The sequence below is a fragment of the Alligator mississippiensis genome, chromosome 2 (genome assembly GCF_030867095.1).
Source record: "Alligator mississippiensis isolate rAllMis1 chromosome 2, rAllMis1, whole genome shotgun sequence".
NCBI classification, from domain to species: domain Eukaryota; kingdom Metazoa; phylum Chordata; order Crocodylia; family Alligatoridae; genus Alligator; species Alligator mississippiensis.
The window spans coordinates 176,075,832-176,088,571 of NC_081825.1; the positions used below are offsets into that span (position 1 = coordinate 176,075,832).

Here is a 12,740-nt window from a genome sequence, read left to right on the forward strand (position 1 = left end):
CTCCAGGGTTCTCATCTTGCTTCTGTCACTGACTCACCATGTGGCCTTTAAGAAAGCCCCCACTCCTGGTAGTTCAGTCTCGCCACATACGGTGCTCAGCTGCTCTATTTTGACCCTGGTACTGAGGCTGGCAGGGGTGACTTCACTCCCTTGCTGGCTGACATGGAAACTGCAGGGCTGTGTGTCTTAGGCCCTGCACTGCTCCCTGCTCTGTGGATTCTCCTGTAGGCCTGGGCACCAGAAGTGGATTCACCAAGCCAGGTCAAGTGGGGTCAAGAGGGCTGCTTGTGCTACAGGGAGCAGGCATGAGGATCTGTAGGGGGTGCTTTCCCCCCCGCGCAGCTCCGGCCCCAGTGACCCACTCTGGTCGATGCTGCGGGAAAGCATCTTGTCCTGGCTAAACCCCAGCCCCGCTTGTTCCAGCCTTTCTGCCTACGGTCCTCCCACCCCACCCACTGGCACTGCCATAGGTTTGGCTGTACTTCCTCCTTCCTCCATCATCAGCCCTACCCAGGGTGGTGTGCTGTACCTCTTGGGGCCCTTCCTACCTCTGGACAAACCAACTTTCTCCCTGTTAACAGGGAGCCCAGGCGTGACACCTGCCTCCTGACAGCTGGCCCAGCATCCCTGAAAAAGTCTGAGCTGCTCCATGTCCCTGGGAGTATCTGAGGTGGCTGTCAGGTCCCAGGCCAGAGTGTGGGGGGGAGCACAAGGAGAGGCACCTCCTATACCTCATTCTGCAGGCAGCCCCCAGCCTCAGGCGGGGAGCAACTAGAGCAGGCCCCAAACCCCTCTACTGGCCCAAATAGCCAGGCCACTCCTGCCCTGCCAGACACCGGTGCAGGATGTTGCTCTCGGCTTTTAAAGTGACCCCTGCTCACCCCAGAAGTGGGTGCATCTTGGTACTGGGCAATTTAATGGGTAGATTGATAGATGCATACAATCTAGTTATAGGCAGATAGATTGATGGATACATACATACACCGAAGCCATTTCCCACCACGGAGGCAGCTAGCAGTCTTTTTGCATTAGCGATGTTTTTATGTGTATGTATGTATAATATACATATAGATATATAGAGATATATACATGCACACACACACACATATATATATATATATGTATGTGTGTATGTGTATACACACACACACTTAATTTTTATACATGCACACACATCCACTGAAATGCAGGTACCTCTGGGGTGGGATGTGGCTGCAGCATATAGACACATATACAGACATACAGTATCTATATACTGCAGTCACATCCCACCCCAGAGGTGGCTGCATCTCAATGCCGGGGGAGAAAGTCATTCATACCTCAACTTTGCCCCTGCCCAGGGGGAGCCATACCTTGTTTCTGAGCTGGGCCCTTCCTCCCCCAGGAGGCAGGGTTGGGAAAGGCTTTGGGGCTGTCCAGCCCTGCCTGTCTTTTCATGTCACACATCCAGACCGTGGAATAAGCTCCCTCCAGAGGTGGTGCAGTCACCTACCCTGGAGGTTTTCAAGACAATCGCCTCGCTGGGGTCACCTAACCCGTTTTCTTTCCTGCCTAAGTGCAGAGGGCTGGATCCGATGAGGCGCGAGGTCCCCTCCAGCCCCTCACAACCCATGAATCCCGGTCCGGCAGCCGGCCGAGCCCCGAGCCGCCGCCGCGGGGGAGCAGCACGGTTCAGGTGAAGCCTGCCCCTGAGGGGCGGCACGGGACGGGAGCCGAGGGCTGCGGGCAGAGGCCCTGCACGACCACCCTGCATGTGCCCCCCCTCCTCCCCTCACGACGCGGTCCCAGACTGTCACGACACGAGCCTTTCCCGGCCTGCGGGGGGCGCTGCCCTGCGGGGCCGGGCCCGTGTGAGGAGCGGGGCCGAGTTAAGGAGACGCGAGCGGGCGGGCGGGAGCAGGACCCAGCGCGCGGCCCCGCAGCCCCGCCCCGCGCCGCCCCCGGCAGCTGCAGCGATTCCGGGGCAGGCCCCGCGCCGCGGCAGCCTCTGCCCGCCGCCCGCTGCCCGCCTGGCCGGCGAGGGAGGGAGCGGCTGCAGCCGGCGGAGCGGAGGGACGGGGCCGAGCGGCTCCCCCCGCTCGCAGGCCCCGGGCGCCGGGGAGGCGGCGGCGGGGGCGGCGCGGGGACATGGTGGCGGGATGGCCCGCATCGCCGCCGCCTTCCCGCTGCACCTGCTGGTCTGGCACAACCGGCACCAGGCGCTGGACAGCGCGCTGCGCACCGGGCAGGTAGGGCCGGCGGCGCGGCGGGAGCCCGGCCCCGGGGAGGCGGGACAGGCCGGGCGCGGGGCCTGAGCCGGGCCCAGGGAGCAGCCCCGGCCCCGCCACGCAGGGCTCCTGCCCCGGGGGGACCCAGCCCCACCCCCCTCCCCCAGGCTGAGCCCCAGCCCCCATGGAGGTGCAGGTGCCGGAGAGCGCAGGGCAGCGCCGGAGCCCCCAGGTGTTCCCGGCGTCACCCCACAACGCCGGGCCGCTCCAGGGCTCGTCACCTGGGACCCAGCCCAGCCAGGAGAGCCGCAGAGTGTGGGACCCCCATGATCCCCCCCCACCCCCAGCCAAGACCTCCTACCCAGCATCCCCCGCCCTCAGCTGTCAGGCAGTGGAGATCCTCCCCCTCCAGAAAAAAAGGGAATCCCTTCTCACAGCTAGAGCCAGGCGATAGACATAGACAGCGGGATGCTGGAGGCAGGGATGTACCCCCCCTCTTTCCCCCCAGCCCATGGCACCATGAGGCTGTAGGAGGGGGAAGCTCCAGGCAGGGGTGAGACCACGGAGATGGGCATGAGATCCCAGGGAGAAGCAACCTCAGGTGTTTCAGCTGGCTGCGCAGGGCCTTTTCCCACAGCCCTCAGGTCCAGCTTGGGCCCTGTGGCGTGCAGCTTGTGAAACCCCTGCTTGCCATGCAGCATGACATCGAGCTGATTGACCCACGGGGCCGGACCCCCCTGGAGCTGGCCGTCTCGCTGGGCAACCTGGAGTCGGTCCGGGTGCTGCTGCGGCACAATGCCAACGTGGGCCGCGAGAACGCGGACGGCTGGACAGGTACGGGGTGAGGGGAGAGGGATGCTGAGCAAGGTGGGTGGAGAAAGGTGCATGGAGCTTGGGGCAGCTTGAATGCCATTTCTTCTGTGGCATGATACCTGGCACATGGGGCCTAGCCCCAGGGTCCACAGGCCCAGCGTTCAGACCTGGGCATCACCAGCAGCCAGCCCAGCATCCTACCGCGTGTTCGCTGGGGCCCCAGCTTTGCCCAGGTTGTGGGCGCAAGGGGAAGGGAAGCCGGGTAGTGTGCCCTGCCTGATGGCTCCCCTTTGCTCCCAGTCCTGCAGGAGGCTGTCAGCACTGGGGACCCTGAGATGGTGCAGCTGGTGCTCCAGTACCGTGACTACCAGCGTGCCACCAAGCGCCTGGCTGGCATCCCCGAGCTGCTCAGCAAACTGCGCCGGGTATGTGCATGTGTGTGTGTCCCTACACCTCCTCCTGGTCCTGGCACCCTCTTGCAGCCCTGGGCAGATCCCTCCCCCCTCAGCAGCCCACCCCCCACCCCAACCCTCCCTTGAGGGACAGCCCTTCCTGCCCTGCTTGCTGCTGCAGTGTAGCTGACAACCCAAACCTTGGGCACCCACCATGGGAAATGATCCTGCTCCTGGGATCTGTTGGGGAGGGTCTGAGATCCCCAGGGATCCTGTGGGGCATGCAGCCAGGGCCTTGCCCTCCCCCTGCAGGATTCCTCACCCTGAGGGATCTCCCTCTTCAGGGAATCCCCCTCCTTCTGGCTCCTGCTCTCTCTCCTCCCACTCCAGGGGATCTTCCACATCTCCTGATCCTGATTGGCTTCGCACAGGATCCCTGTAGGGAAAGTTTCTTGCTTCATTTCCCACCACCTGCCTCTGCGGAGGGCCCCTGCAGGGAATCCCCACATCCTTCCCAATCCCCACAGTCCCTGAAGAGGTGCCCCAGTCTCACCCCTTGGCCACGACATGTCTTCCAGGCCCCAGATTTCTATGTGGAAATGAAGTGGGAGTTCACCAGCTGGGGTGAGTCAGATTCTGAGGCCCCTGGGAGCCAGGGGTGGGGCAGCCAAGAGGTGCAGCTGGTTAGGGGAGGATGCTCCATCCCTCCCTTCCCCGAGGCTGGAACCCAGTGGCATCTAACCATTGGGAGGGCAGGGGTGCAGCGTGATGGGGCCAGCGTAGGGCAGCATGTGGGGGCTGGGGTAGGGGCAGAGGTAGGGGCTGGGGTGTGCCTCATACCCTGTTGGGGAGGAGGTTGCTAGTATGCCCAGCAACTTGGTGGCAGTTCCTGGTGGCAGAGGTGGAACTGTGCCAAGGCTCTGAGGCCTATGTCAGGGTGGGGAGCTGGGCTGTTGTTGACCCAAGCCAGTCCCCAGATGGGATGGGGGTGGGGATGGGGCAGCCTGCCTTGCTGTCTGCCCCTCCTTAAGCCCCCTACTCATACCGCCTCCCCCCTCTGCAGTGCCCCTGGTGTCCAAGATATGCCCAAGCGATGTGTACCGGGTATGGAAGCGGGGCGAGAGCTTGCGGGTTGACACCACCCTGCTGGGCTTTGAGCACATGACCTGGCAGCGAGGGCGACGTAGCTACATCTTCAAAGGCGAAGGTCAGAGATGCCCTTTCTCCCATAGCCCCCAGCTCCTCACAGGCCCTGGTTGTGGGGATGGAGCAGGAGTCTGGCTGCCCCTGCCTCCTGTTTGTGTGGATTGGAATCTGTCCCATTCTTGACACATTCGGTCTGCCCCCCCACCACACGTGCCTGGCTGCTTCAGGCTATGACATCAAATCCTGCCTTGTCCTAGGGGCTGTGGGGTTGCTACCCCCATTTGTCCTCTTGCCCCCCCTCGTGGGAGCTGGTTCCCCCTGAATTGGCACTATCTTACCCCCCAAGTGAATGGCTTCCAGAGCAGGAGTGGGAAACTGTGAAACTTAGTGGCTCTCCCCTAGTTGGGGGATAGAAAGGGAGTGCTGCTGTCCAAGGTGGGTACCACATCTCCCCCAGGCTGAAATCAGGCACCCCTACCTCCCCAGCATCCACCCTGAGACTCAGAAGCAAGAGAGATTGTAGGGACTGCTGCACACAACCCCTGATGAGCAGTACGTGTGTGGGAGTGGGGGTGTTGAAATCCAGGAAGCCTCCAAATCTGCCCTATCTTGCTGGCCTGGCTCACATGACCCAGCTGTGCAGGGGAGAGGGTGACTGGCGCTGATGTGTGGCATCCCCTGACTCTTCCCATCCCCGCTCCTCCCTTTCTCCCCTAAGATGAGGGTGCTGTAGTGATGGAGGTGGACCATGACAAGCAGGTGGTGTACACGGAGGCACTGTCACTGGCCCGGCATGAGCCGGAGCTGATGCTGGCTGCCATGCAGCCCACAGAGGAGCACGTGGCCGGCCGGCTTACCTCGCCCATCGTTGCCACACACCTTGACACCAAGAATATTGCTTTTGAGCGGTGAGCCGGACAGAGATGGGGCTAATGTGTGGGAGCAGGGCTTGGAGATGGTGGGGTGGTACACAAAGAGAATTCACGCAACAGAATGGGGGATGCGGAGGGGGCTTGTGCAAGAGGAAAGGGTATGTGAGGGGGCAGGGCACCAGACGAGTTGCCTAATGCTGCTTGTGTGGGGCGGATGTGGGCAGGAGAGTACTGGCTGGTGCACGGGGCGAGCAAAGCAGCACAGGAATGTATGTGAGCCTGGGAGTGCCCTGGCCCAGCTTACACCTTGGCTCTGATGGACTTGGGGCAGCATCCTATGGGATCCCAATCCTGTGATGGGCCATTGAGGTGCATGGGGGAGGATGGGGCTGGCAGGGGGAATGCAGCAACTGACTGGTCATCCCCATCTTGGCAGGAATAAGTCTGGCATCTGGGGATGGCGCTCGGAGAAGATGGAAGTGATCAGTGGCTATGAAGCAAAGGTAACCCCTTCCCAGGTCTGGGGTGCAGGCAGGAGAAGCCTACAGGGGACTCCACAACCCTGGTAGGGAGAAGAGTGGCAGAGGGATGGCCCTCAGACACCTGGGACAGCAGCACTGGGACAGTCCCTATTCCTTCAGACTCCCAGCAGTACCCTAGGGAAAGGGAAACTGAGGCAGGAAATGGAACCCGGGTATCCAGCCAGACAGTGCTTAGCCCCAGGGGGCCTTGCAACTACCAGCCCCTGGGGTGGAGCGACGGCAGGCTAGGGCCTAGATATCCTGGGTCTGGCAGGTTTGGAAGGAGCTGACCATGTCACATGCCCCAGCAGGTTTACAGTGCCAGCAATGTAGAGCTCATCACTAAGACGAGAACTGAGCACCTGTCTGACCAGGACAAGTCCCGCAACAAAGGTAACACCCAGTCCCACCCTCTTATCAGAGCACCCAGGCCTTGCCTCTGGGACATGCCTGTCCCAACTCTTCAACCACAGCACCTGCCCCCTCTGTCTATGACAAACCCAACCCAACCCTCCACAGTTCCCAGCCCTACACTGACAGTACCCACTCAGGAGCCCTGTCCTCTCTCCTCCTCCCTACAGCCTGCCACCACTCTGACATCCACATCCTGACCCTCCAATTGGATGGTCTGAACTACATAGATTCAGGGAAACACAGCCCCTCTTCCATGACCTATGCACAGCCTCCCACCTCCATGGTCAGTGCCATGGCTGAGGCAACACAGTCCCTACCATGGGCCCCTTGGGAAAGGCACAGTGGGCACAGGGATCTGTTTCCTCATGGGGCCTGTGCAGGGGGTTGTCCAGCCTGTGTTATTCCCTCTGTGTTCCCTTTTACAGGCTCCAAGACGCCCTTCCAGTCCTTCCTTGGGATTGCCCAGCAGCATGCTGCCCACAATGGGGTAAGTGGTATGGCCCCCTCCTACACCAGACATGAGGGGTGCTGCTCCTCTGACATGATGGGAGTCTGACCCCTCTGCACAGACAGGGGCGCCCACTTCTAGCCTGTGGAGGTGAGGCTGGGGCCATTTGATGCCAAAATAGGCATGGGGAGGACTCAGACACAAGGGGCACTGCCAGAGAATGCCCAGAGGATTTGACCCAGCCCTGATCCCTGCCCCTTCCCATTGTCTCCCTGTTCCAGGCCCCTGTGCTGCAGTCTGCCACTCCCACGAACCCCACAGCCATCACCCCCGAGGAGTATTTTGACCCCAACTTCAACCTGGAGGCCCGCAACATTGGCCGACCCATTGAGATGTCCAGCAAGGTGCAGAGGTAAGAGGGGCAGCAGCCTGAGGCAGGGGTGAGGAGGATCCAGAAGCCTATAGGTTGGCGGGGAGGAAACCAAGGTGTCCAGGATAGCAGGGCACTCTTAGAAGATCCTGTGGATAATAGGCTGGGAGAGAGGGATAGAAACCCAGGCATTCACGAGTGCAGCTGGGCCTGGCTTCTTGGCTCTGTGCAAAGGCGGGGTGGGCAGGCTGGCCATGACGTTCCCCATGGCTGTGCCAGGTTCAAGGCCACGCTGTGGCTGTGTGAGGACCACCCCCTGTCGCTGGTGGAGCAGGTGACGCCCATCATCGACCTCATGGCCATCAGCAACGCTCACTTCGCCAAGCTGCGCGACTTCATCACTCTTAAGCTGCCACCTGGTTTCCCAGTCAAAATTGGTGAGCCAAGGGGCAGAGCCTGTGGGAAAGGGTTGGGGCCAGCCAGAGAGGTGGGGCAGCAGGGTGGGAGGCTGGGCTGGATTTAAGAAGGGGTGGCAGATGGGGGGTGGGATGGTTGTGGGGAAGGCCAGAGGAATGGGCCTAGTTTAGTGGGAGGGCATATAGAGGGAGCTAGTTTGGAAAAGAGGGGTGGCTGCCCTCTACCCCATCTCATGTTTTTCTGCCCCTTCCCTTCCCAGAGATTCCCCTCTTCCATGTCCTCAATGCCCGGATCACCTTCAGCAACCTGTGTGGCTGTGACGAGCCCCTAAGCTCAGTGCGGATCTGCTCCTCCTCACCCAGCCACTCCCCAGTGGAGCCCAAGGAGCTGGGTATGGGCGCAGAGGCTCCTGCAAACCCCAGAGGTAAGGGAGGCCTGGATGGAGTGGGGGATGGGAGGGCTCTGCATGTCAGGCATGACACTACAAATGCTGCTGAGACACCGTGGGGCAAGAGCTGGGAAAAAGGTGTCAGGTCTTTGGGGCAGGGTGCCGGGTGGAGGTGCTGCCTGTGGCAGTGGGATGGTCCAACAGGGAAGCCATGTCTGTGGGGTTGCTGTGGGCCAGGTAATGGGGACTGGGTTCCCTCATGCTGTGCTCAACCTGTCCCTCCCTGTGCCCTGTGCAGTGTTCCCATTCCCCTGCGAGGTGGACCCATCAGTGTTCGAGGTGCCCCAGGGCTACACCGTCCTGGGTGCTGGTCGCAATGAGCCCATGCGTGATGAGGATGATGACCTGCTGCAGTTTGCTATCCAGCAAAGCTTGCTTGATGCTGGCACTGAGACTGACCAGGTGGGATGGGGGGCAAAAGCCGTGACCTCTGCAGGGAACATGGCATTGGAGTACGAACTGACTTAAGGGGTGGGAACTGGGACCTAGGGCCTCTTCCCTTCAGGGAGAACCTGCTTCCTGGTGTTTGCTCCCTGCTATTGGGAGTGGCCCTGCCTCTGATAGGGGTGGGGGAGTGAGCGTGAGGGTGTATCTTCCCCCTTGCTCACAGGCAGCCTTGCCTGCAGGTCACCATCTGGGAGGCGCTGACCAACACACGCCCAGGTTCCAACCCACCTTCCTACGAAGAGGAGCTGCAGCTGGAGCGGTGAGTGCCACAAGAGCTCTAGCAGTCAGAGGGCCTTCCCTCCATGGGCAACGGGACACCCTGGCCCCCCACATACACCCTCACTCTCCACAGCTCATAGGTAGAATCCCTGGCCTGGGCTCAGGTGAGGCAGGTTCTAGTATCAGGACCAGATTCTTTGTCTTATATGCACTACAACAGGGATAGGCAACCCCCAGCACAAGTGCCAGCGCATGGCACGGGAAGGCATTTTTGCTTGGCACACATGCCTTGAAGCAGACAGCAGGGAAGGGGCTGGGGCTGCACTGCCACAACAAGGATCAAGCCCCTCGTGTCTCCCCCATCATCCACCGCAGGTGTGCCAACATCTTACAAGTTGAGGTTGCAGGTTTTTTTGGCACTCTGCCCAAAAACATTGCTGGCCCCTGCCCTACAATATGTATCGCCTATTGCTCCCACCTCCTCCCCTTCCCCACCTTCCTTGCAGTGACAGAGAAATGTCCCCCACTGCTATCAACCACAGTGCCCACTGAGGTGGATACAGAGTCCCTTAGTGCTTTTATACCCACCGTGCAGGTAGTGAGCCTCAGTTGGACTTGTGTAGACAGGGATCCCAGAGCAGCAGGGCCAGAAATAGGGCTCCCTAGGGAAGTTTCCCCCACCACACACATTTCAAGGCAAAAGGTTCAGGCTCCCAGCAGGCTCAGGTAGGCACTCAGAGCTGCCTCCCCTTCCCAAAGCAGTAACTTCAGGCCAGCATTGTGGCAGTTGCATTCACGGTGTTTGACTTTGAGGGGTTTAGAAACAGCCTTTCTTCTCCCCCATCCTCTGTTTTTTTAAAGAAAGTTTTGACCCTAATTCCAAGGCAGGAGTCAGGAGACAAGGTGCAAGGCATGGGTTAGTTTTGGCAGTCCAGGTTTTCCCTCAACCTGGGCTGCTGTCTCCCAGGAAAGCCTGTTTCTGGGATCAGGGCCAAGATCCTTTGGCTGGCTGAGGGGTGGTGTTGAGGCCCTGGGACAGAACTGAAGTGGGAGCTGTGGTTGTAAGGAGGATGCATGACTGAAGGAAGACATGGGTTTTTAGGAGTGGTGATGGGGCAGTGGGGGGCAAGGGCCGCATGTTAGGATTGGGTAAAAGGCATGGGGCTCAGGCTGTGAAGTGGGAGGGTAGTGCTGTGAAGACGTGTGGCTGTGTAGGAGGGTCATGGCCCTAAATGGGGTTGGGTCATAGGATAGGGCTGGGGCTGTGAAGGTAGGCCACACGCTGTGTGTTAAGGGCCATGGCAGTGAGGTAGCAAGTTGGGGCTGATATGTGATGGGAGCATGGCTGGGAAGAAGGCTCTGGATAAGATATAGGACTGCAGCATGGCCAGGTTTTGAATATGAAATTATCGTATTGGAAGCTCAAAATTATTGTATTTGCTGAAAAACTATCATACACCAAAAAATTATGCAGATAAGCCCACAAATATGTGTGCAAATAATTCTTCTTTGTTACTTTATGTTGCTCACTATAACTCGCCAATGAGTGAATGAGAACTGGGTCATCAAAGTTGAAGCACTTCTTTATTTCAAGGCCAGCAGTCATAAGAAAGTGCTGACAGCAAACCCAGAAGTCAGTTAAGACTCTCTGAGAGTGACTTGGGTTTTGCATATGCTGCATTAGTTAGTGGCCTTCAAAATTATTGTACATTTTGAACACATTTACTAGTATTGATCGTACATTGTACAAGGGTTGAAATTATTGTACAGATACAATAATTACTGCACACCCAGCAAGACTGTAGGACTGTGAAAGGGGGTTACGGGAAGGGACGGGGATGAAGAGGTGGGGCTACAGGTGACATCATGGCTGCAAATGGGTGGAGCTATGGGGTGGGGGCAGGGCTGTAAAGGGGTGGTGCAGGGCAGGAGCAGGTTTATGGGGTAGACAAGTGGGTTAAGATGTGGTGCTACGGACCAGGAGTGAAAGGAGCTATAAACCCTTCTCCCTGCCGTGCAGCGCCATCCAGGAGAGTATGTTCCTACAGTCAGGGCAGGGCTTGGGCGAGTCCGGCAGCGAGGGCAACAGCAGTGTGCTCCCCGCTGAGGGCAGCCCTGCGCCCAGCACCAATGGCTCGTCCTCGTCGAGGCCCCCAGCCTACCCCAGCTTCGACGAGCAGCTGCGCCTGGCCATGGAGCTGTCGTCCCGGGAGCAAGAAGAGCAGGAGCGCCGGGAACGTGAGGAGGATGAGGAGCTGCAGCGCATCCTTCAGCTCTCGCTGACGGAGAAGTAGCATCCAGGCCAGGCCCGGCCACAGGGCCCCCAATCTGAGCCTCCCCAGCGTGTGCTGTTGTGATTTTAACCTCAAGTGGGGGTCCCCACCTCCTGCCCTGTGCGGGTGGCCAGACTGGACACGGCATTTCAGACCCCTCTGCCTTCCCCAGGATTCTCTTGGCCCTGACCCCTCCTGGGTCTTATTTAATATAACTCCTGTACATTTTTTCTTTCTTTTAATATTTTTTTAAACATGGCTATTGCTTCTTCCCCCCAGTGGAGGAGAGCAACAAAAGGGGGAGGGAAGGAAGGAAGGACAGGCTGGACAAGCAATATGGTAGTGCTTGCATTGCTGACGACAGTAGAATCCCAGACACAGCATGACAACATAGATCTCTGCTGACTGCATCTGGGGATTTGGGGCTGAGGCAAGGGCCAGAGGAGGTGGGGTCAGGGCCAAAATCTTGTTTCCCATAGCACATGCTATGGGGGTGCAAAGGGAATCTGACTGGTGGGAGAAGTGGGATTGAACCCCAAACAGGCCCAGGCCCAATGCTTTTGAGTCCTGTGCTCTGCCCATGAGAAACCACCTCTTTCCGGGTTAATTTATTTTATTTATATCTCTGCAGTTCTAAGGGGAGGGAGGGGTGGGGCCGTGTCTTTTGGGGTTGGTTTGGTTTGGTTTTGGTTTTTTTTAATTAAACCTGGAGGGTTGTAAAGGGAATGGCTGCAGCAGGCGGCTTCTGGTGCCCCCTGGGGTGGGGCTGGGGCTTTGGGCAGCAGGCAACTGTGAAATAAAAAAGGAGAAACCAACCAACCAACCAACCGCCCTCCTGGCTTCTTTCATTCAGCATGGCGTGACAGCTAGCCAGAGGGCCTGGAGCCAGGATCCTGCTTGCAGCATCCTGTCCCGGGCCTGGGTCTCCTTGTGTATTCACCCAAGCTGGTGCTGTGCTCTGATAGCCTTGAAGGCCTCACTCCTTACTGGGGAGGGCTGTGTTGTGTCCTGAGGAAACCACTCCCCCTCCTACTCCCCACAGGCACAGCCAGGATCCAAGCTAGAGCTGACTAAGCTACCCAAGCTGCCAGGACGGCCACCTGCTACGTGAGCTGCCAGGCACGCTGGGTACACAGTGAGCGCCACCGCTGCGTTCGCTCGCTATTTAAAGGGATGCTACTTCAGCCTTATCCACTACAGCCCTGGATGTGCCCGACAAGCAAGCATTGCCCAGCCAGGCATGTGCCCGGTGGAGCCAAGGGGGTGTGCGTGCACCCGGAGCAAAGCTGCTGTTGCCCAAAGGGGATGCCCGCAGCCCTCCACAGCCCCTGCTCGCCTCCCCTAAGACAGTGCTTTGCCCCCAATCTACTTGTCCATTCAAAATCGCCATGGGCTCTAAGGCCCTGCCGGTCAACTAGTTGCCCCCGCTATATGGGGGCTAAAGGATGAATGGTAGACAGCTCGCCATCAACCGGGCTTTCAGTGGGCACCGTGCAGGCAGCTGGGTCACCGCTGCCAGGCCCAGGGCAGAGGGGCAGCCCTGCCCGTCTGGGGCCACGTGCGGCAGGGAGCCGCCAGCGAGGGCAGGAAGAGCAGGTCCCGGTGGGGTGAAGAGAGCGGGGCAGGGGGAGCTGCGGCCCGGGCGGGCAGGGTGCCGCGGCCCCCCCGCGCTGGTCCCGGGGAGCCGCCCGCCGCAAGGGCCGCCCCGGGGGAGGTGCCTGGCGCTGCTGCCTCCCGGCGCTTCCTGGTGGAG

The 12,740-nt window shown here is 59.5% G+C and overlaps 1 protein-coding gene across 2 annotated transcripts; it reads left to right on the forward strand.

Moving 5' to 3' along the window:
• Positions 1–1,962: 1,962 nt before the first annotated feature.
• Positions 1,963–11,215, forward strand: ANKRD13D (ankyrin repeat domain 13D). 2 transcript variants are annotated; one of them, XM_059722463.1, is made up of 15 exons: positions 1,963–2,228; positions 2,906–3,041; positions 3,321–3,445; positions 3,991–4,036; positions 4,476–4,619; positions 5,277–5,466; positions 5,867–5,933; positions 6,260–6,344; positions 6,791–6,852; positions 7,095–7,225; positions 7,463–7,620; positions 7,860–8,024; positions 8,287–8,450; positions 8,675–8,754; positions 10,735–11,215. In XM_059722463.1, the coding sequence occupies exons 1-15, from the start codon at positions 2,139–2,141 to the stop codon at positions 11,006–11,008; spliced, it is 1,917 nt and encodes a 638-aa protein (XP_059578446.1). In that variant the 5' UTR covers positions 1,963–2,138; the 3' UTR covers positions 11,009–11,215. The 2 variants fall into 2 exon arrangements, with proteins under 2 accessions (XP_059578446.1, XP_059578447.1); XM_059722464.1 differs by having other exon boundaries at positions 1,964–2,228; positions 6,263–6,344.
• The last annotated feature ends 1,525 nt before the right edge of the window (positions 11,216–12,740 follow it).

Bases quoted from the DNA above. Each gene is read 5' to 3' on its own strand.
- ANKRD13D (XM_059722463.1), top strand. From the start codon at position 2,139: ATGGCCCGCATCGCCGCCGCCTTCCCGCTGCACCTGCTGGTCTGGCAC. The intron at 4,037-4,475 runs GTGAGTCAGATT...CCCCCTCTGCAG, and splicing joins GTGGGAGTTCACCAGCTGGG to TGCCCCTGGTGTCCAAGATA. The intron at 6,853-7,094 runs GTAAGTGGTATG...TCCCTGTTCCAG, and splicing joins AGCATGCTGCCCACAATGGG to GCCCCTGTGCTGCAGTCTGC.